Source organism: Crocuta crocuta, unplaced genomic scaffold (assembly GCF_008692635.1).
Source record: "Crocuta crocuta isolate KB4526 unplaced genomic scaffold, BGI_CrCroc_1.0 scaffold83, whole genome shotgun sequence".
NCBI lineage: Eukaryota > Metazoa > Chordata > Mammalia > Carnivora > Hyaenidae > Crocuta > Crocuta crocuta.
This window is the reverse complement of record NW_027529638.1, coordinates 3,683,860-3,706,541: the sequence shown is the minus strand read 5'-3', so window position 1 is coordinate 3,706,541 and position 22,682 is coordinate 3,683,860. Positions and strand designations below refer to the sequence as shown.

General features: G+C 36.4%; 1 protein-coding gene across 4 annotated transcripts in view; it reads right to left on the bottom strand.

Moving 5' to 3' along the window:
- The window catches only part of PDLIM5 (PDZ and LIM domain 5), a 220,487-nt gene that overhangs the window by 18,890 nt on the left and 178,915 nt on the right, over window positions 1–22,682 (bottom strand). For all 4 annotated transcript variants that reach the window (XM_077762326.1, XM_077762324.1, XM_077762323.1 and 1 more), the window contains one exon: window positions 5,829–6,003. In XM_077762326.1, coding sequence (XP_077618452.1) covers window positions 5,829–6,003 — 175 coding nt within the window. The remainder of the gene's footprint in view (window positions 1–5,828; window positions 6,004–22,682) is intronic.

The window sequence follows — 22,682 nt, the reverse complement described above, 5'->3', positions numbered from 1 at the left end:
TTTTCCTAAGTACTATGATTCAGAACTCCTTACTAGGGATTATCAGGGCAGTACATATATATTTGTACTCTCTCATAATGCTTACATTATTACACATGGTTATCTGTGCCAGGGCTTTGGCTTCTCTATCAGATGATAAAATATATCAAAACTGAACTGTCTCTTGGAAGTCATGTAGATAAGAAATGGTAAAACCTAAATTTGAGCCCAGATCTAACTAGTGTTAGGACAGTCAAGGTGTTTTAGGAGGGTTACTCTCTTCTAAGGCCTTGCTCCTCGGTTTATGGATAGCCATCTTCTCCATGTGTCTTCACATGGTCTTCCGTCCATGTATGTCCAAATCTCCTTACAAGCACCCCACTCATAATGGATTAGGGCCCACCCTAATCACCTCATTTTACCTCTTTAAAAACCTTATCTCCAAATGCAGTCACATTCTGAGGTACTGGAAGTTAGGACTTCAACATATGAATTTAGGAGGGCACAATTCAGTATGTAATAGTCACTTCCTTAAAAGGGAAGGGAGTATGTCTTTGATTTCTGTATCCCTGGTGCCTAACCGGGTGGTACACAAAATAGTTACTGAGTGTTGCTTACAGAATGACTGTATTTCTACATTAGATGAGAAACTGGAAAAACGAAACCTGGGTCATCTATATGAGTCTAAGAATGCATGTATATAGTACAAAGTCATTTTGGTGGCGGGGGGTAGGAACTTCTAATATTCAATCTTTTACTTACTCCCTTCTTTCTCACTTATATACTCAAACATTATGAAGAAAAGTATATTGCTTCACTCAAGCCACAGCAGGTCTGCTTAAGGTGTTTTTCTTCTGATTTAATATAGTAACAAAGATGACTATGTATATACATTAATAATAATTATGTATTCATATATATTAATATATCTTGATATATATTTTCTTTACACAAAATTAGAATCATACTTAAAATAAAAAATAGATTTATTTTTTAATCTTAATATGATACTAGAAATACTTTCCTTTTTTAATATATTTTTTAATGTTTATGTATTTATTCTGAGAAAGCACATGTGCATGTGTGAGCGGGGCAGAGGCAGGGAGACAGGGAGGGAGAGAATCCCAAGCAGGCTCCACACTCAGCACAGAGTCCCATGCAGGGCTTCAATCCCACAACCATGAGATCATGACCTGAGCCAAAAATCAAGAGTTGGATGCCTACTAACTAACTGAGCCACCCAGGTGCCCCTAAACATTTTCCTAAGTAGTAGTTAAATCATGAATAAAATTTAAACTTAGATCTGGGCTCAAATTCAGATTCTACCATTTACTACCTGTGCAACTTCAGGTAACATGTATCTTCTCTTTGCCTAGGTTTTCTCATCTATGAAGTTGAGGCAATTTGAGAAATTGTCTCAGAAGCTTATAAAGAACTGAATGAGGGGCACCTGGGTGGTTCAGTCGGTTAAGCAACCTACTTCAGCTCAGGTCATGATCTCATGGATTGTGAGTTCGAGCCCTGCGTCAGGCTCTGTGCTGACAGTTCAGAGCCTGGAGCCCCACTCATACTCTCTCTCCTTCAAAAATAAATAAACATAAACAAAAATTAAAAAAAAAAAAGAAAAACAAAGAATTTAATGAGAATTCAGTTAAAACTCTTAGCACATTTGAAATATGCTAAGAACATATTAAACTATTATTATTATACAAATAAAGGATCTTAATGGCATCATAATTGTATTCTTTCCAACTTTTCACTACAATAAATCTGAAATGCTGGTCTGTATTTCTTGCTCATAAATTTTGGTCTAATGTCTTTGGTTGTTCCCTTAAATTCAGGAGCTAACACATTACACCAAGAAACTTTATTTTCAAGTAAAATTTTAACAGAAAGGGAGAATAAATGAAATCTACTAATAAGGGAATGCTGAGAGACTGAAATGCTTGGTGAAACAAGCAAAAACCTCTCCTTGGGGTAACTGAGATGGCTCAGCTTGAGGAAAGTTTGAAAATCACTGAGCAAGAAACAGACCAGTAATGTTAAAGTCCTCTCTCACACTGGAATAAACAATGGGTTGCCAGAATGTGATTGTTCTGGTGCTGTGCCGCAGGCAAACACAGAACAATAGCACTGTGGCTGCCTATTCCTTTTAAGCATTCCACAGCTAAGAAGAAATTCAAGCACTATAAATCCTGTATTCTTTCACAAAGATACTAAACTTAACTTGAATGGTTTAGTTAACTCCCTGTATGTAATACAAGTGGTGAAGAGATTCTAATGCCACTGGGTAGAACAGTCAAGAAATAAGCTAGCATTTTCATAAACCTATCAGGGAAAATAAAATGTGGTTTTAGCTACATTAACCTGATTTTCTGCTTCCCTATTATACCAGTACTCAACTGTCAATCAAGTCATGAGTATGAGTATAAGAGTCAAAGAAATGGTATTCCTACCATAAATGGATTGGAAATGATCCATAGGAAACTTTTTAAATTTTTTAAATGTTTATTTATTTTTGAGAGAGAGACAGAGTGCGAGCGGGGATGGGCAGAGAGAGAGGGAGACACAAAATCTGAAGCAGGCTCCAGGCTCTGAGCTGTCAGCACATAGACCGACGCAGGGCTGGAACTCAACGAACCTCGAGATCATGACCTGAGCTGAAGCTGGACACTCAACTGACTGAGTCCCCCAGGTGCCCCGTGTTCCATAGCAAACTTAATCCACACCTCAGTAGAATTTCTTAGCCATGTGTAAAAGGCCACTAACTAATCAAAGTAATGTCTATTTAAGCATAACATTCATAACTCTTTTAAAGGTTCAAATAAACCAAAAAAAATTAGACATTATATCCAATAAAATGTTTTATGGCGATTTAAGATAAATATGTTCCATAAGAGATAACAGGCTCAATGCTAACATTCAATGATTAAAATTTTCTGAGGCCATTAACTTTGCTAAAAAAATTAAAACAAAATTTGCCTTAATTTGCTTTTACTTAAAAACTTTCTGAAAATGTGAAACCTTTAGAAAACACATAATAAAACAATACAAATTATAAACAGATAATATAAACTACACTGTGGAAACTAAGAGATATAAATTATAACATAATCCTAAACTTTCCAGAGCTTGCCAGGTTACAATATCCTCTATTGAAGTATCAAGCCTGCAACTGCAGCTTGTTTTTAAAACAGGTGTCCAAGAGAATGTCACTTGATCTATGTGTCCTTGCTTTGGTAAGTGATACAGACACTGAGGCCAAGAACCAGAATTATGCTTTGACTAGGTCTCTGAACTGACCACAGTCTATTCAAGCTACTTGAGCATTTGAACACCAAGCAAATATGCTATGTTAATTACTGTTATGTGATCTTGATGTGAATTAATCCCTCTTCCTATTAACCTCCCTAGTAAATGAAGCTTTAATGCTTAGCTGATAACAAGGGCTGGGATAATCCAGAGCAATATAAAATTTAACAGATGAGGAAGCAATAAGTAATGACCATTCATATAATATATATTTATTTCACATGGCAGAAAACCTATGTATTCAAATTACATCCTGGCCGAGCATTAAAACTGAAACCAAGACGGGTAGGGAGGGGTGGGAAAGTAATTCCTATTTAGATCTTCATATTTTCTCCACAGCAAGCTTTTCACGTGCTGGTACTGATGGTTATAGGATGCCACAGAATTTAATAATCAGACAATATGAATCAACAACTGATAGGGTTTGACAGTTTGTTAACCCATCCAGCAATTACTTGCATACAGCCACACACAAATAGCAGGGGCTCCTGTCCCCATAAAGGGTATTTTTATTCAGAATATAGTATCCCTAACCACCAGTCTACGTAACCCAAAGTACTATAACTTCTAATAACAAATGTTACAAGTCAGAACTGATTTTTTATTTTATTAATATTAATCCTAAAAATATAACAACTAAATACAGTTGGTAATTAAAAATATAGTTTTATTTATTGGAACAGAGCAGTACCACGCTAGAATCTATTCAAATATTTCTGTAGGGCAGTAACACTATGGTACTACATTTAGGAAACTGACTGTACCCATACTGATATCATGGCTGGAACAAGGAGTCTAGAGTCACGCATGATCTGTTCACGTAAAATAGTCACAAATGCTTTCTCTGTGTTGGTTACTGTCTAGACTTTGGAAACCTCTACTGATTTTCTCATTCTCCCCATAACCATTATAAAGGCTACCACTGCTACTAGCTCATTCTTATTAAGCAGGAACTCAAAATGGAAACTACGTTTAAGTGAAAAGTAACAGCTTACAAAATATATATATATATAATATAATATATAATATAATACTAAATTATAATATATTATATTATAATTCTATTTCTGTAAAATAACACGTGTCCTTACATGTGTGTGTGCTTTAAAAATGAGAGCTCAAATACTAGTAGTGGTTATCTTGGAAGGTCGAATTATGTACAAACTTTTATTTTTGCTTTCTGTTTAATTATTTTTGAAGTGTGCAATGTGAACATTTAAAATGTAAAAGCTATTTTATTTTTATTTATGTTTTTACTTTTTTACATGTTTTATTTATTTCTAGGAGAGAGAGAGAGAGACAGTGTGAGCAGGGGAGGGTCAGAGAGAGAGGGAGTCACAGACTGAAACAGGCTCCAGGCTCTGAGCTGGCAGTCAGCACAGAGCCCGACGCGGGGCCCGAACCCACGAACCGCGAGATCATGACCTAAGCGAAAGTCGGATGCTTAACCAACTAAGCCACCCAGGCGCCCCTAAAGCTATTTTATTTTTAATCATATACTGTGTGCTGTGTCCTTGACATATTTATTATTTAATAGTGGGTCAATGAAAAGACTATTTATATTTGGTTCTTAAAGTATTGAGGCTTCTTGGGCTCCATTTTAAGTATTAACTAGAAACATTATCCTAAACAATAATTATGTAATAGAATAGGGGAAAATGCAAGTAAGCCTTGACCTGATTCAACTTTAGAGAAGCCATTGTTGCAACTATTTCGAAATAGGATAAATTAAAAAAGAGGAGCGAGCTTCAGCAGTCATTTCAACCGATTACATTTATTACTTCCAATAAGGCAACTCACAGAAGCACCAAGTTNGAAATCATGACCTAGGCGAAAGTCGGACGCTCAACCGACTAAGCCACCCAGGCGCCCCTAGAAATCACTTATTAAGAAACACCCAGAGGTTAAGTAAGTGACAATATAGTGCACTCACATAAGATCTCTGAGTCTTTTTTCCCCTCATGGAATTTAAGAGACATTAAAACAGATATGGATTAAAAAAAATATTTTAAAGAAACAAGTTATGACTTAATCTAAAATTGAAAGCATTTATGAATAGATTCAAAGGTAATTACATCTTTCAGTACTTAGGTATTCAAAAATCCAATCTTTTTTTCTCTAGGGCTCAAAGTTCTTTACTTTTGTCACTAGTTATTTTTCATCTAAATGAAAAGTCCTCACTTTTACAATCTATGAAAGAATGAAGTTCAGAGAAATAATCTTCAGGGTCCCTTTGAGTCTTAAAATTTAATTACTCTCTGAAAGACCACATTAATCATTATTTTTTCTTAGTTTTGACAGGAATTAATAACTGAGAAAACTGGTTATTTTTAACTTATTTTCAGAGTCCAGAATTACTTTTCATTACAAGCGATTCTATGAAATATATATTTTTTATTTATCACTTGGGTAACTACTACCTAAAAATATAGCAAGAATATTTTCACTGAAAAAAAATCTGAAATCATTCAGAATAAAAAAAAAATCAACACTGGGATTAGGTACTTTCAAGACAATTCCAAAAATGAATAACCAACCTGATGACCTGGTTACAGTGGGCACACATTGGAGTTCGTTTCCCTGCAGGAATGTGCTCAGCTCTTTGCACTAAAGTGTCCTGGTCATGTGGCTGGGGCTGTCCCCTAGCTGAGGTGGCTGGTGCCACTGCTCCTGACGAAGTTGCACTGCTTGAGATTCTTCCACTGGAAAGTGCTAGGAGTTAAGACACAAAAGAATCAGAATGAATATAAGCCAAATACAAAGTTTTTCTAATAATCAAATAATAATACTATTTTTTAAAATAATATATTCATAGATAGCAACACAGGCCTACCTCAAGAAGCAAGAAAAATCTCAAATACTCAACATAACCTTACACCTAAAGGAGCTAGAAAGAGAACAGCAAATGAAGCCTAAAGCCAGCAGAAGAAGAGAAATAATAAAGATTAGAGCAAAAATAAATGATACAGAAACAAAACAAAACAAATCCAGTAGAACATATCAATGAAACTCAGAGCTGGTTCTCTGAAGGAATTAATAAAACTGATAACCTCCTAGCCAGACTCATCAAAATAAAAGAGAAAGGACCCAAATAATAAAAATCATGAATGAAAGAGATCACAATCAACACTACAGAAATACAAACAATTATAAGAGAATAGTATGAAAAACTATATGCCAACAAACTGGGCAATCTGGAAGAAATAGATACATTCCTAGAAACATAAAGTATCAACACTGAAACAAGAAGAAATAGAAAACTTGAACAGACTGATAACCAGCAAAGAAATTGAATCGGTAATCAAAAATCTCCTAAGAAACAAAAGTCCAGGGCCAGATGGCCTCCCAGTGAAAATTTACCAAACCTTTAAAGAAAAGTTAATTTCTATTTTTCTCAAACTGTTCCAAAAAATAGAAATGGAAGGAAAATTTCCAAACTCATTCTATAAGGCCAACATAACCTTAAAACATTAAAAATAGAAATGCCATACGATCCAGTAGTTCCACTATGAGGTATTAACCGAAAGAAAACCAAAACAGTAATTCAAAATAATATACCCAACCCTATGTTTACTGTAGCAGTATATACAATGGTTAAGATACATAGGAAGCAGTCTATGTATCCATTGATGGATAAGGAAGATGTGGTAAAGATACACAAGGGACTATTACTCAGCCATAAAAAAGAATTAAATCTTGCCATGTGTAACAACATGGATGGAACTAGAGTGTATTATGTTACGTCAAATAAGTCAGACAAAGACATACTGTATGATTTTACTTATAGGTGAAATCTAAAAAATAAGACAAACAAGCAAAAACCAGAAACAGGTCCATAAACAGAGAACAAAGTGGTCTTTGCCAGAGGTAAGAGGTTGGAGGTATGGGGGAAATAGGTGGAGGGGATTAAGAGATATATCTTCCAGTTATTAAAAAAATAAGGGATGAGAAGTACAGCATAGGGAATATAAAAATATTATAATAACATATGGTGACAGATGGTAATTATATTTACTATGGTAAACATGGCATAATGTACAGAATGGTCAAAAACTACTATGTTATACACTTGAAACTAATATAACATTGTATGTCAACCATACTTAATAAAAAAAATTTAAAATAATTCAGGCAGGAAGACACAACATTTCAAGATAATGGGTTAGCTTTGGGAAAGACACAGAGGAAGGGAGTAAAACTACAAATACAGTATTACAGTGTGCAAAATCACATCTGTAATACTGTATTAAATATCAATGCAAAAGCAGAATAATTATGTAAAAAATAATCTATTCATTTGCTTATTCACTCACTCACATTTATGGAGAGACTATGTATCAAACGCTAGACTGTGACTACAGAAATAAACAGAAAAGAAAATCAAGGATTACAACACAGTGAAAGAGTCTTAAAATTTTATTACTCTCTGAAAGGCCACATTAATCGTTTATTTTCCCCTTAGTTTTGACAGGAATGAATAACTGAGAAAATTGGTATTTTTAGTTTTATTTTCAGAGTCTAGAGTTACTGTTCATTACAAGGGATTCTAAGAAATAAATATATGTGTGTTTTATACATATATACAAATATATGTAAATATAAATATGTATGTGTGTTATCAGAAAAGCAGAGTTGCCTCTGCTTACAAGAGGAGATGCAATTAGGCTGAGCATTGACAGCAAGGTAGGTCTAGTCATCTAGACATCGCTGCTAACCCTCACACAGATTTAACTCCAAATACGTCAGAGGCATATTAAATATCTTCATGTGCTGGAAGATAACAAAAATAAACATGAACACATTGTATTATCTCTCTTCCTGTATTCTCTAAGTAGACTGTAAAATTGGTCACCCAGTTGTAGAAAGTAGCTACTTAAGAACCATTCTAGGATCTTTTTCTCCCTCACCTGTGGTAACAATGGGCCCTGCTGATTTTACATCACAAGTACTTCCTGATTTTGCCCCCTCATCTCCCATTCTGACAATACTGTCCTGGTTTAGGTCCTAAATCTCTCCTACTGTGCTAGTCACCAAAATGTATTATCCTTAAATGCATCCTCTCGAATGCCACCAAGGACTGAAATCTTACAGATCACAACTCTGATAGGCCACTTTAAGCCTCTCCTTCTTCTCTGACCACTGAATGTAGTCCCTGCTTCTGAGCAGTGTATCCAAGGCCTTCCAAGGGCTCACCACTCTCCGCCTCCATCTTCAGGCTGCAGCAATACCCAATGCTTCACGTTTTCTTATAAGTCCATTTATGCACAGGCTGTCTTCACTGTCATTTCTCTCCCCTTTTCTCTCTTTACCTAGTAACCACTACATATTGTTTAAGATTCAACCCAAAAGTCAACTGCTGTAAAAATCTTCCCTGAAGTGCTTCTCCCCACTGCTCATGCCACATAATCCAGATTAAATGTTTCTCTTTCACATTCCCAAATTTTCTGTGAATAACTTTATTACTGTTTCTATTTCCTTTATCTGTGCCTCTTCCTCCCCAAATAGCAAGCTCCCTGAGGGCAGGAACTAGGCCTTATTCCTCAGCCTAGAAGCTAATATAGTGCCTGGAATGAATGAACAAATGAATAAATGAATGAACTGGAATCAATGCATAACTGAATGGGGCACCTGGGTGGCTCAGTTGGTTGGGGTGTCCGACTTTGGCTCAGGTCATGATCTCACAGTTCATGAGTTCAAGCCTCACACTGGGCTCTTTGCTGTTAGTACAGAGCCTGTTTCGGACTCTCTATCTCCCTCTCTCTGCCCCTCCCCTACTTGTGCACACACTCTCTCTTAAAATAAATAAACATTTAAAAAATATAAATGAGGGGTGCCTGGGTGTCTCAGTCGGTTAAGCATCCAACTTCAGCTCAGGACATGATCTCATGGTTTGTGGGTTTGAGCCCCGCATTGGACTCTGCTGACAGCTCAGAGCCTGGAGCCTGCTTTAGATTCTGTGCGTGTGTGTCTCTCTGCTCCTCCCCCATTCATGCTCTCTCTCTCTCAAAAGTAAGTAAACATTAAAAAAAAATGTTTAAAAACCACATATGAATGAATGTAAAAACTGTGACAACCTGAAACCAACAGGAGGGCTGCTCCTTACCCACGGGCAATTGCAATGCAGTGGAAAAGGCATATATTTAAAAAAACGCTTTAAAGGAATGACTCTTGTTTATAATAAATTCATAATAATATAAATTAACTGCACATGTGTATATTGACTGGACTCATATTATAGGTGTGGTTAGAATTGGTAAGATTCATGGGCTAACTGAAAGGATAACTCTCCCTCACCAGAATAAAGCCTGTTTGCAATGATGTACAATTAGGATTCAGAAACCCAGCTTTTATAAACACACAGCACATCTACAGTGCTGTGTCTGGCACTTGAGCTGTGAAATGGCATTTTACAGGCCAGTGAGCTTTACCATTGCCCATGTTTCAAGTGACTCAACTGGGCTAGGAACATGTTTTCATTCCCTTAGAGTCACACTTTCTCTTACAGAAATGGGAAAGAATATTACTGTGTACATTCTCTTCCTCGTTACCGCATTTACTTGCATAGCACAACTCGCTCCTCTGTGGGTCTTCCGTTTCTGTGTCCAGACCTGGTTTCTCTTAGAGCAACAGATAAGCATTTTCAATGCCAATTCCTGTTCTTGCCTTTAAATTCAAGATGTGAAAAACGGAGTTCATCTTTTTGCACACATTACCTTGGAACTCCTTCCCGTATGTCTGAATTCTGGCACTTAACTGAGGCACAGCATTCTGTCTCCTATGTGCCTGACAGTCCGCAGGCCCTAACAACTGTTCCACTGTAAATGTTTCCAAGGTCTGTCCCTTCCTTTTAATCCAACCCATGAGTCTATCATTTGAGTCCTGGTCTTGAATCCCTCAAGTTTAGACAACTGCAAGTCTCCTAACCAGCCTCTCTGCTGCCAATCTCTTTCCAACCTTTTCTGCTGGATTATTTTCTCAAATATACTACTCTCATCGTGGTTTCTTGCTTATTCAGTCTTGACAGTCCAGTCCCTCAAGGAGTTCACTCCAATCTTTATGACCTTGTCTTTTATGCTCACTCACATCTCTGCCATCACCATACTCTATTATACTAAATATTTAACTTGTGCCATCACTATTTGAAGGCACTCTTGTCAAATCCTTATAACAACTCTATGATTCAGGCAAGATTAGCACCACTATTTTATTCTATCTGAGGCAAAAAATGGTAAGAAACTGGCCTGAGGCCACACAGTAAATAAAGGGCAATCCTGAACCCAGGCAGTCAGGCTCCAGAGTCTGTGTTCTTAATCACTATGCTATAGTTTACGCACTGTCCCTTGAACATGTCAGGCCAGACCCTGCCTCCAGGACCATTAACCAGTGAAATGTCCCTTTCTTCAGTACCACTCATACTTTTTGCCTTCTACAAGGGTCATGGAAGTTCCATTCCCTGAGCTCCCTGCCACTATCCCATATTCCCTGACTATCCCAGCTAGCAGTGTCCTTGTTCCTTTTTTTGTTTTTTAAAGAGAGAGCGTGAGTAGGGGAGGGGCAGAAAGAGAGAGAGAGAGAGAGAGAGAGAGAGAGAGAGAGAGAGAATCCCAAGCAGGCTCCATGCTCAGTGCAGAACCTGATGCAGAGCTCAAACCTACAACCATGAGACCATGGCCATGACCTGAGCCCAAATCTAGAGTCAGATGCTTAACCAACTGAGCCACCCATGTGCCCTTCTTGCTCTTCTTAACATCCACAACACCCCTGCCTGCATAACTTATTTATCAACATCTTGTATCTTTTCCTTCTTAAGGCAATGATAAACTCTTTTAAATGTTTATTTACTTTTGAGAGAGGGAGAGAGAGAGAAAGAGAGAGCAAGCAGGGGAGGGGCAGAGAGAGAGGGACACACAGAATTTGAAGCAGCCTCCAGGCTCTGAGCTAGCTGTCAGCACAGAGCCTGACATAGGGCTCAAACCTAGCAACTGCAAGATCATGACCTGAGATGAAGTTTATGCTCAACCGCCTAAGCCACCTGGGCACCCTTGTAATGATAAACTTTCAAACAAAGAGGACAAACTATGTAATTCTTTCTACCCACTATGAGAAAACAGCATGACAAAGAGAAAACAAAAAATTAACATTTAATTATGCAAATGAAAAAAGGGAAGGTTTCAAATCACTTTCATTTTGCTTTTTTAAAGAGCAATATTGAGATAGATATTTTAAAAATGTGGATTAGGGTCAGGATTTCAAACAGTGGGAAAGTTACCAATTGAAAAATCTGAAAATCAGACCTCAAAGAGAGTGAAACCCTTTCATCTACCATATGCCTTTGTTTTATCACATTATCTATGCATAAGCCCTAAAGTACTAAGTCACTGGGACATTTTTTAGCAATAAAAGAGTGTAGTAATTCTCCATCAGTCATTGTAAAATGGGACATAATCCATCTGGCCCATGCCTCAAGGAGAAGGTACATGGAGAACTAACTTATTTAACATGAGAAGGCATTCTTAAACATGAAACATGTGACTGTGTCTTCAACACATGTAATAAGCCCTAAGCTCACTGCTGCTCTTTGCTTGGGAAGAAAAGCCTTGTTTTCTGTTACTGCCCCATTTTAACCACTTTGGATAAGACAGAAATTCTCACACCTCTGCTTTGTTGCCGTGTTGCTAGCACACTGGCCCGCACACAAAGCTACACAAGCCCTGTTAATTACCAAGCCCTGAACATTTCCAAGGCCTAGTTATTTCCCGCATGAGTAAAGTGATGTTTCATTTCTTCAGACTGAATTTCTCACTAGTTTAGCACAGAAATGGGCAACTTTTGTGCCATCAAATGCCAAGCCCCTGGCCTCTGCTCATCTGACCTAACGGCGAGAGGGAGAAGTAAGAAGGGGAGGTCTTGCGACAGGAAAGGCACCACGAAATGAGCCCTGTTTCCCTAATAATTCTGTAGAGAACTGCACTACTATGCAGAGAAAAACAATCTTCCATGGGTGGTGCAGAGAACAAAATACGTTACATTTATTGAACCTGTCAGGAAAATCATATCTATGTAGAAAAAGACATATGTCTCTTTAGAGATAGTAGTTTAAAGATGACAATCTACTTATTTGTAATAAAAACAACTATTTCTTTTTAAATTCTAATAGAGCTATTAACTAGGACCATTAAATTAGCCCCATTTCATAATCTAGGAATCTAAGTCACAAAAAAATTTAAGTGACTTAAACTGAATAATAATGAATGAGTCAGTAAAGTGTCAAAATGAGAACATTAGGAAGAAGTTAGCTCCTGACTTAAGTTTTCCTTTTTAGCATTGATCTTCAGCAACTTCCATAAAATTTGGCTTCTTTTGTGGCTAATCTCTACCCCATTGGGGGCATGTTAGAAAATTAATTTTTATTCTTTCATATAAAATACAGTTCAGCACCACAAAACTCATCTAGACAAAGAGAGACATTTAAAGCCACTAGCTACTCTCCAAACAACAGTGTATGTTATTAACTTTAGAATGGTTATTTATGAGTCATCTGAAGGTTTACAATGACACACATTCATACTTATTCTAAGGGTTTTTTTTTTCCTGCATTATGATAGTCAAAGCTAAGATTACAAAGACCATTATCAAATAAATATTAATTAGTAGAAAAACCTAGCAGCATACTAAAATGCTTTCTCAGAATATAATGTGGAAAGTTATCAAATTAATCAAGTGAAATATACCCAACCCACAATATGCTGAGTTGCTAGTGTTTCAAATACTTGTCATAGTGATATACTGGAGTATTCTAACAGGCAATACATTTTTAAAAAGCAAACAGATCTCTGACTTACTAAACATGAAATTCAGAGTCATCTCTTTTGGATTGCAGACTATAAACTGCAGAAAATAAATTTTAAAAACTTGAACCACACAATATTAATTAATTTAGGTAGGACACTTACCTCCTTTTGTTAGGGAAATCTATGTAATACACCATTTGAAAAGATAAAGTAAAAATTCTCCACTCTAGGGGTGCCTGGGTGGCTCAGTCAGTTAAGTATTTGACTTCGGTTTCAGGTTATGATCTCGTGGTTTGTGAGTTCAAGCCCTGTGTCTGGCTCTGTGCTGGAGCCTGCNATATCTTAATCATATTATTTCCCAAGCAGGTGATTCAGATTTGTATTATTTAGTAAATTAGTTAACACAGGTTTTAAGCAATTTTATATAATTATATGTAATATAGATTATATATAATATACAATGATTACATAAATATATAATATTATGAAATACTATAGGAATTTAAATTATCTAATTGTTACTGTGTGGTTCAAAAATAGCTGAGCTCACTAAAAGACACCTGTTTATATAAATAGCTTTTGGAGAAAAAGCGGAGATTAAGAGCAACAGAACCCACAGTAGTACAATGTGTGAATTCTCTAAAACCAGATGTTACCTAACTGTACAATAAAGTGGGTTATTTGATATTTTTGCTTTCTACCGCTGCTCAAAAAAGGCTGTTAACTCTAAACCAATACATTTTTTTAATGTTTTCTTTTTTATGTTTGAGGTAGAGGGCACAAGTGGGGGAGGTGCAGAGAGAGGGAGAGGGACAGAGGATCTGAAGCAGGCTCTGCACTAACATCGAGCCCAACGTGGAGCTCAAACCCATGGACCAGGAGATCATGACTGGAGCCAAAGTCCGATGCTCAACCAACTGAGCCACCAAGGTGCCCCTAAACCAATCCATTTTTAAAAAATAGCAGTGAAGATTATAATGTATACATTAAGCACCTGGCCAGACTGTACTCGAATAGGAATGAAATTCATCAGTTAACTCTTTTTGTTCAAGTCAAATTATTTAACTACCAGTAAAATATTCTTATTACTGATATGCAATAGGTGAAAAAATACTCTATTATCAACTCTTTCTTGGAAACTTAACCTAAGTTAGTTGGGGCTGGGGGATAATATCCCAAAAAATAAAGTAACAATAGAGGTTGCTAATGTCTTCTAAGGTAGGTTACTCTTACTAGATGTTGTGCTTTTGAATTGCTGAACATATCATTCATTAGAAGAGCAAGTCTGATGTTAGATAAACTGCCCATGACAATAGGAGAAAAACATAACCTGATGATTTCTTACCACCTCCATAGTACATCTTTGGTCCAAGCCACCAACATCTTTTGCCAGGCTTACCGCAATGACTGCTTATAGAGATGTTGCTTCTACCCTTGCTAACAATACAAAGGCCAGAAAAAAAACCTAAGTCAGACCATGCTACTCCTTTGCTCAAAACCCTCCAATTTGAGCTCCCTTCTAATCAACGGTCCTACAGAATCAGATTCCTGCTCCCTCTCTGAATTGTCACTCTCACTTTGCCCATTACATATAAGACACACTGGCTTCCTTACGATTTCTCTAAATGGCCAGCATGCTGCTGACTCAGAGCCTTTGTACTTTCTCTTCTCTCCTTATGAAAATATTTTCCAGCTGTTTCCATGACTTGCTCCTCATTTCCTGTAGGTTCTCTGCTCAAAGGCCGTTTTATCAGTGTGGCTCTCTCTCACTATCCTATATGAAAGGGCAACCCCCTACCCACAAACCAGCATTCCCTATATTCCTTAACTGGTTTATCTTTCTCCATAGTGTTCATCCCCATTTAACATATTTTATATTCTTTTTATTGTTTTCTTATTTTCTATTTCTTTATAGCTTAAGGCCAGGGACACTATTTTTATTCATTGAAATATTTCTAACATCTAGAACAGTCCTTGGCATATTGCTCAATAAATCTTTGTTTAGAAAATCAATAACTCCAGTACCAAAATGATCATCTTCCCACTAAAAGGAACCAGACTCCTTAAAGAAATTGCTAATTCTAGGATTGGGCCAGAAAATAAACAAAGGAAGTCTAGAATATCTTGTCATATTAGCAAGGAAGGAAGCTATCAAAGACTACCAGAGTGATATCAAATAGACTTTGAAGAAGTAGATGAGAGTTTGAGCATTAGTAAGGATAATAACCATGGACTAAAATACTTCAAATACGTTTAACCCCATGAGCTCACAACAATTTCTGAAATTAAAAAAAAATTGGCATTAATCATCTTTGGAGGATGCTAAGGAAACAATTTACTTTAAAAACCAGTAAAATTTAATAAAGAAACAGAATCAAGCTTTAACAATTTATCAGTCTGTAACTGATATGTTTCATTTATATGTCATTCATCCCCTTGTCATTTCTGAACTATTCTGAAGCAAATTCAAGATCTATAATATACGTAATCCATAATATATAATATACATAATCAAAAATATAACATGATCGATAATATTTCAGTATCGTCTCTAAAAGAACACTCTTTATAAAAACCTAACCATAATTCAATTATCACACCTAAAATAAAGTTTTTGTTCTCATCAATCAAATAACCAATTTTCAAATTTTCCTGATTAATCCCTGTATTGGCTGTCTCTTGGTTATTGTAAAAGCTTATTGGCTAAAAAAACAACACAAGTATACTGCTTTATAGTTTTCCCACATGGATGTTACTGAGCCAAATCAAAGTGTTGGCAGGGCTGTTTCCTTCTGGAGGCCCTAGAAAAAATTCATCTTCTTGCCTTTTCCAGCTTCTGGAAGCTGCCCAAATCCAGTGCTTCATGGCCTCTTTTGCCACCTCAAAGCCAGCAACAAGCCCTGCATTACTTTATCCCCCTCTCTTCTGCTTTCCTTTCCCAGTTTTAAAGACCCTTGTGATTACACTGGGCTCTCCCAGAATCTGCAAGATAGCAGTCCTATTTTAAGGTCAGCTGATAGTGGCCATAAGCCCATCTGCATCCCTAGTTCACCTGTGACATGCAGTATAACAGATTCACAGGTCCTGAGTATAAGGACATGGCCATCTCTGGACATTCAGGGGGGGAGCATTCTTTTGCCTACAACACACATCCCAACACAGTGTTAATCAAGATCCAAATAAAGTCCGCTTTTTTGGCTATATGTCTCTTAAATTGCTTTTAATCTATAATCCCTTTCACGGTCTCATCCCTTTCAATATACATATAGAAGAAACCACATCTCTAGTTATGTGTGTGTGTGTATCTGAACTTTTTCTACAGTAAAAAGTTAAAGATTTTACACATACTAAACGGAATTGTTTCATTTTTACAACATTGTAAGGTATTATTATTACATTTTAAAAAACATTTTTTAACATTTATTCATTTTTAAGAGACAAAGTGTGAGAAGGGGAGGGCAAAGAAAAAGAGAGAGAGACACACACAGAATCTGAAGGAGGCTACTGGCTCTGAGCTGTCAGCACAAAGCCCGATTCAGGGGATGAACTCAGAAACCTTGAGACCATGACCTGAGCTGAAGTTAGACATTTAAACGACTGAGCCACCCAGGTGTCCCTAATTACTACTTTTTAATAGGACAAGAATATAAAGATCAGAAAGGATAAGTGACTTACTCAAGGACATACAGGGCAATAAAAGGAGGGAAATGCTTTTTGAACAACTACTATGTACCAAATAATTCACTAGGCTTTACCAATATGAGTGAAACAGACATAATTTCTGCCTTCATGAAGTTTAAAGAAGGTTACAGACCAATACACAGTCAATTGTTATAATGAATAAGTACTAGAGTGATGGAAAGATAATGTTATTATAGATCTTCATTTAGTCAAGTATATACTGAGAACCTAACAATGTGGCAGGCACTATGTTATGCACGAGTACAGAGCAGGAGACAAAACATGAATAAAACTAGGCCTCACGGAACTCATAGATTTTTTTTTTTTAATTTAGCTGGAGGTGCTTGTGTTTCATCGAAGTACAGTCTATTGAATATATGAACTCAGGAAAAAGATCTGAACTAGAATTGATTCAAGAGTCATTAGCATATTGATGACATTTGAGGCTGTGGGAGTTAATGGGATTGTTCAGGGAAAGTAAGCATGAAAACAGAAGAGCTCCTAAGGGTAAGGCAAATAACACAAATACTCTGGGAACATGGAGAGAGGTAGGAGAAAAACCAGGAGACTGCACCACATAAGCCAAACAGAGTGGACAATTTGGGATCCAAAACCATTTCTGTTTGACTCTAAAGCCTCTGTACCCTATGCATTCATTCGTGAAATATTTATTATGTGCCTACGGTGTCAAATTCTTTGCCAGTCACTGCCTTGACCTATGAAAATATGAAGGCAGATATCCTCAAATGTGGTCTAAACCTGGACATTCTCATTTCTGGACCAGTTTAGAAGGAGGGGATAGTGATAACTGAGATGATTAATTTCTGCTACTTTAATTTCCTTAATGAGCCTACCAGAGTAAATTTAGGAATAATGTATCAAAGCATTGTTTATTATTTGCCCCACTGTGCCTAACAGATTAGATTACTACTTTTAAGCCATTCATGTATTCTGTAAAAATGAGTTTCTTACAGAGATCTAACTTATTTTCCCTAAACCTAGCTGCCCATGCTTGTCCGCCATTATAATTAGTGGCCGCAAAGTTCTTGAAATAAAACCTAGAAAATCTTGAAATAAAAGGCTAGATTCCTCATGTTTTGAGAAGCGTTTAAGAAGATTTATTTAACTGCTTCAGAAAGGAAAATAAAATTACAGATCTGGTACTTTTGCTAAAAAGAAACAGGCTTGAAGCAACTGAATGTTAAATTAATTTTTTGTTGTACAAACTCTAAATTGGTGTGAATATTTCAACTACTACATTTGAATTAAGATAAAACAGCAGAGAAAGTCATGGCAATAAATCTAGGAATAACCAGAAAATACATTTTTTAAATCCTGTAGTATTTCAATGTTATTGAGTCTGAAATAAGGCTGCTATCAAGAATACTAATGTTCCCTCCCCAAGGAAAAAAGACAAATGTTTACAGCCCCAACGAGACAGAAGTCATATGTGAGGTTCTATGGTGTGAAAAACAACTGGCTCGAATGCAAGGGGTATTCCAGTTATAAACACTGAGGCTAATGTTGTATTCATATAAATAACTGGGCTACATCAAAGTGACATTCTGGCACTCCTGGGGAGATAAAGTATTGTAATTCAACATCTCCAAGAATTTGTTCACAAAGGTATGGTAGAAATTTTACACATACTAAATCGGGTAGCAATGATGGCAACACGCTTGCATATGACCATGCACAGCAAGTGCTTTCTTCTCTGCCCCTCCCCCAACCATCTCAAACAGATGGCGACCAAGAGAAGCAGAGAATCCATGCATTTCATCTGTCAAGCTCCTTATGTTGGAAGCATAAGCAACAGTCTACTCTTCATTATCCAGGCATGAAACCACATCCAGTAGAAATAGAAAGGGTTTAAAGTTAAGCCAAGATCTAGGATCAGAGCAAAGTACATTCTAGAGAGACCTGTGCAAATTTTATTAAATGGAATCAAGGATTTTTTTTTATTCAATGATTAAAAGCAAAGTTGACAGATTAACTATTATCGTTTCTCTAAGCAGTGGAGAATGCTGGTATGTATTCTTTATGCTACCGTAAAGAATCGGAACAGGTGCGCCCAAGGCCAAGTATCAAATATTTCCGCAACTTCAGGAGGTTAGTTTCTTCCATTAGCGACAGGCCTTTCAACTTTAAGAACCCAGATTAAACTGGATCTAGACTGTCTTAATTAAAGTGAGTGTAGTGACTTGGATTAGGTTCAGTTCTCTCCTTTCTTAATTTGTTGCATCACACATCATTAAAATGCGGGATATATGCAACTTGCCTTTTTCTCCCAACTAGCTGACCTTACACAGAAAAGCTCCATCTGTTCAGAGCGACAAGTAAAAGAAACCCAGTGTGTACCCTGCAGATAAAGATAGGAGATCTTAAAATACCTGGTTTCACCCATTCAATTAAAAATCAATTATTTTATTTATCATAATACAGAGAACATTCTAAATAATTTCAAGATCACTTAAAATTTCTAATTTTATACTGGGAAACTAAATCTTGCTCTAACTGTAGGTGGTCAATGTGTTTCACATATAAAAAAGAGGCAGGGGAGGTAGGAGAGAGGGGGAAGAGTAATAAAGAAAAAGAAACAAAAAAGAAAAACTCAGATAAATTATTTAAAAAAAAAAACAAAAAACAAATCCGAGGCATCATTCACACCCTCAGGAATACTCAGAAGGATTACTGGTGAACTCGTACAGAATCTACGCTAAGAATTTATTTAAAATCTTAAATTTGTAAAATTTTGCTTATATATGAATGAGAAAACTCTAAGGGACATATATTAAAATTACTTATACTCACATTATACCTAGAGTTTTGACATATCTTATTTTCCAAAGTAACATGAAACCCAAACGGGCTTGGCTTTTACCATCTTCCCACCAATTTTCATCTATTTATTTAAGTGAGAAAGGAGTATAGTCTCAGTCAGAAATAAAGGAGAAAGGTGCCTCATGTTTGAGTTGATCATGTAAATAGAATTCTTTTAATGTAGGCAAAAAACCCCAAAACCCAACAACCAACAACAAAAAACACAAAACCTGAAGCAGAAAGGGAGCTGAAACTTAAGGAGTGTTCCCCATGTCAAATATCAACAATGTCTCTCATTATTAAAACACGCTACTGGAAAATTGACTTGGGGGTACTCGTTACATTTCTTTTCCTACTACTAATTCTCAAAGATAGCTCTCTCAATTAAAGCCACTAAATCTCTGAAATAAATGAAACTTTATCATCATTATCCAAAGTTATGTTTGAGTTTCACATCTTTTAAAAGCAGAGGCTACTGCTCAGCTATTTTATGCTAGAGGAAGCAATACATGTGGCATAATGTTAAAGATATACTCAGGCTCCTCCTCCTGCTGATTTCTAGCTCCATAAACACAGAAATGTGTTACATTTCCTCACCTGTAAAACAGCAACTACCTCAAAATGTGAGAGGCTTGAATAGGATGGTTACAGTAAAATGTCTACTTATATTTTCTTGAATGTATAAGAAATACTTCATAAATATCAATTATTATACTCTGACATAAGATCTTACCCATTTAAAAAAAATAAGGTATCAACTCATTCAAAAACTACTTAGAGAACACACACAATGTTTTAGATCTAGGAATTCTTTTGGTATGGAAGATACACCCTAGAATGAGATACTTGCCCCGAAGAGTTTATCTTCTCACAGGTGATGTCCACAAACAGGCAAGAGAGTGCCTTCAGATTAGTGTTGTCAAGGGTGCTCCTGACTCTGAGAAAAGTTTGCATCTACCGTACAGAATCATCAAGTATAATTTTTCTTATTCCTATGGTTTAAACCTCGGGTTGGCATTTTTTTTTTCTGTAAATGGCCAGAGAATAAATATTTTAGGTTTTGTGGGACGTGAGGTTTATATGGCAACTACTCAACTCTGCCACTGCAGTAGAATAGGAGCCACAGACATCATGTAACAAATGTAAACAAATGAACCTGGCAGTGCTCCAATAAAACTTTATTTATAAAAACAGGTGGTAGGCCAGATGTGACCAAGGTCACAGTCTGCCAACCTCTGGTTTAAACCACATGCATCAATTAATGAGGAATAATAATTCTTTTTTTTATATTTATTTTTGAGAGAGAGAGAGAGAGAGAGAGAGAGAGAGAGAAATGGTGAGAAAAGGGGAGAAACATAGAGAGACACACAGAATCAGAGGCAGGCTCCAGGCTCTGAGCTGTTAGCACAGAGCCCAATGTGGGGCTCAAACCCATGAACTGCGAGTTCATGACCTGAGCCGAAGTCAGATGCTTAACTAACTGAGCCATCCAGGTGCCCCGAGGAATAATAATTCTTAATGAAAATCATATATGAGTAAGTCCAGAGATCTTCCCTTAGAAAGGATTTAATATTTTAATTTCAGGATGAAGAAAAAATGGGGAGAAAGAAGAGCTTTTACAACTGTACTTGCATCAGCATGGGAAAGCTTCCAACACAAAAAATTTCCAGTTTATGGAGGGGGTGGGGAAGGCAGTTAATGGTTGTTACTTTTATTTTTTCCTGAGAATCATGATTCTAAAGCAAAATCTACTTGTTCTATAAAAAGACAAACCCTATTTACATGCTTCACACCACAGTTTCGACAATGGACAGCTCCAGTCAGGCCTTTATGGCATGTGGACTGGTTAGTTTAATGATGTAGAAATGCAGGGGAGCAGATGGCAGTAAAACATTATTAGAAGAGATGAAACATACGTAACTGGTAGCAGTTTGCTTATTCATATAAAAATTTAAAAATGGAACCAATAAATCTATCCATCTTAGCTAAGCAAATCTAGTTATCTCGATTTATTACTGTAACGTAAAGCCTACAATGAAATTTGGGATGGTTGTAGAAACAGTAATTTCCTTTCGCACCCCTATCTTCTCTAGACTTCAAATAAAAGATAGAATTTATATCCACTTATAACTGAGATGCACATCATTCAATCTTTGATCTAATCAGATCTCATAAATATAGGAGTCTTCTTTGGGGAAAAAAAAAATTCCATTAGATCTCTCCAAAGCTCTGTCCATAATGGATAAATAAGCTTTTCTTTATTGCTGAAATGCAGCACACACCAGAGGAAGGGTATGATAAAGGGTCACGTTAACTAGAATCGTAGCTAGATTTTGAAAATGGGGTTTAGATGCAAAGAAAATGCTACTTGAAACAGACCTTAGTAGCTGCTAGTCACCTGGTTTATCCTCCCAATGCAAACAATACTCCTTTCTGCACTATCCCTAGGAAAGTCAGTCCTCTTTAGATATAGGCATTGATACTATCTTGTGATTACATGCAAATACACTATTTAGCCAAAATAACTAGGCTCAAATCACTTTGGGATTCTGAATAACTCTTTTGACTTCTCTCAGAGTCTGTTACCTCATTGGTAAAATGATACCCATTTAAAATTTTAATGACATTATCTTATTGTATACTCTGAGTGAAAAGATACTTAACTGAAAGTATTCCAGTAAATAATGACTACTACTAATCAATGATACCCACAATTTTGCTGTTAAGCAAGGTTTTTTTGCTCCCTTCATGACTAATCATTATACTCCTGAGTTCCAAATGCCCAAATGGGCATGGTGTGTATTCCCCATTGACAGGATGCTACAGAAGCTAAAATTAACCAAATATTCATTTGAAAAGTAACTTTGTGTCTTTTTCCCTTTTACATTTGACCAAAACAAATTGACTGTGTCCCTAAAAGACCTTCAAATGATCCTAACTTTTCTGTTTACAGCTTACTTGCACTAAGCTTGTTCAAAACATAATTCACGTTTTTAAAAAGAAATCACCATTCTTTATAAATTGCATCATAAATTAAAAGCCCTTGCCTTTGCCACATATATTAAAATGGTTTTGAAAAGAAAAAAAGCAATCCACTAG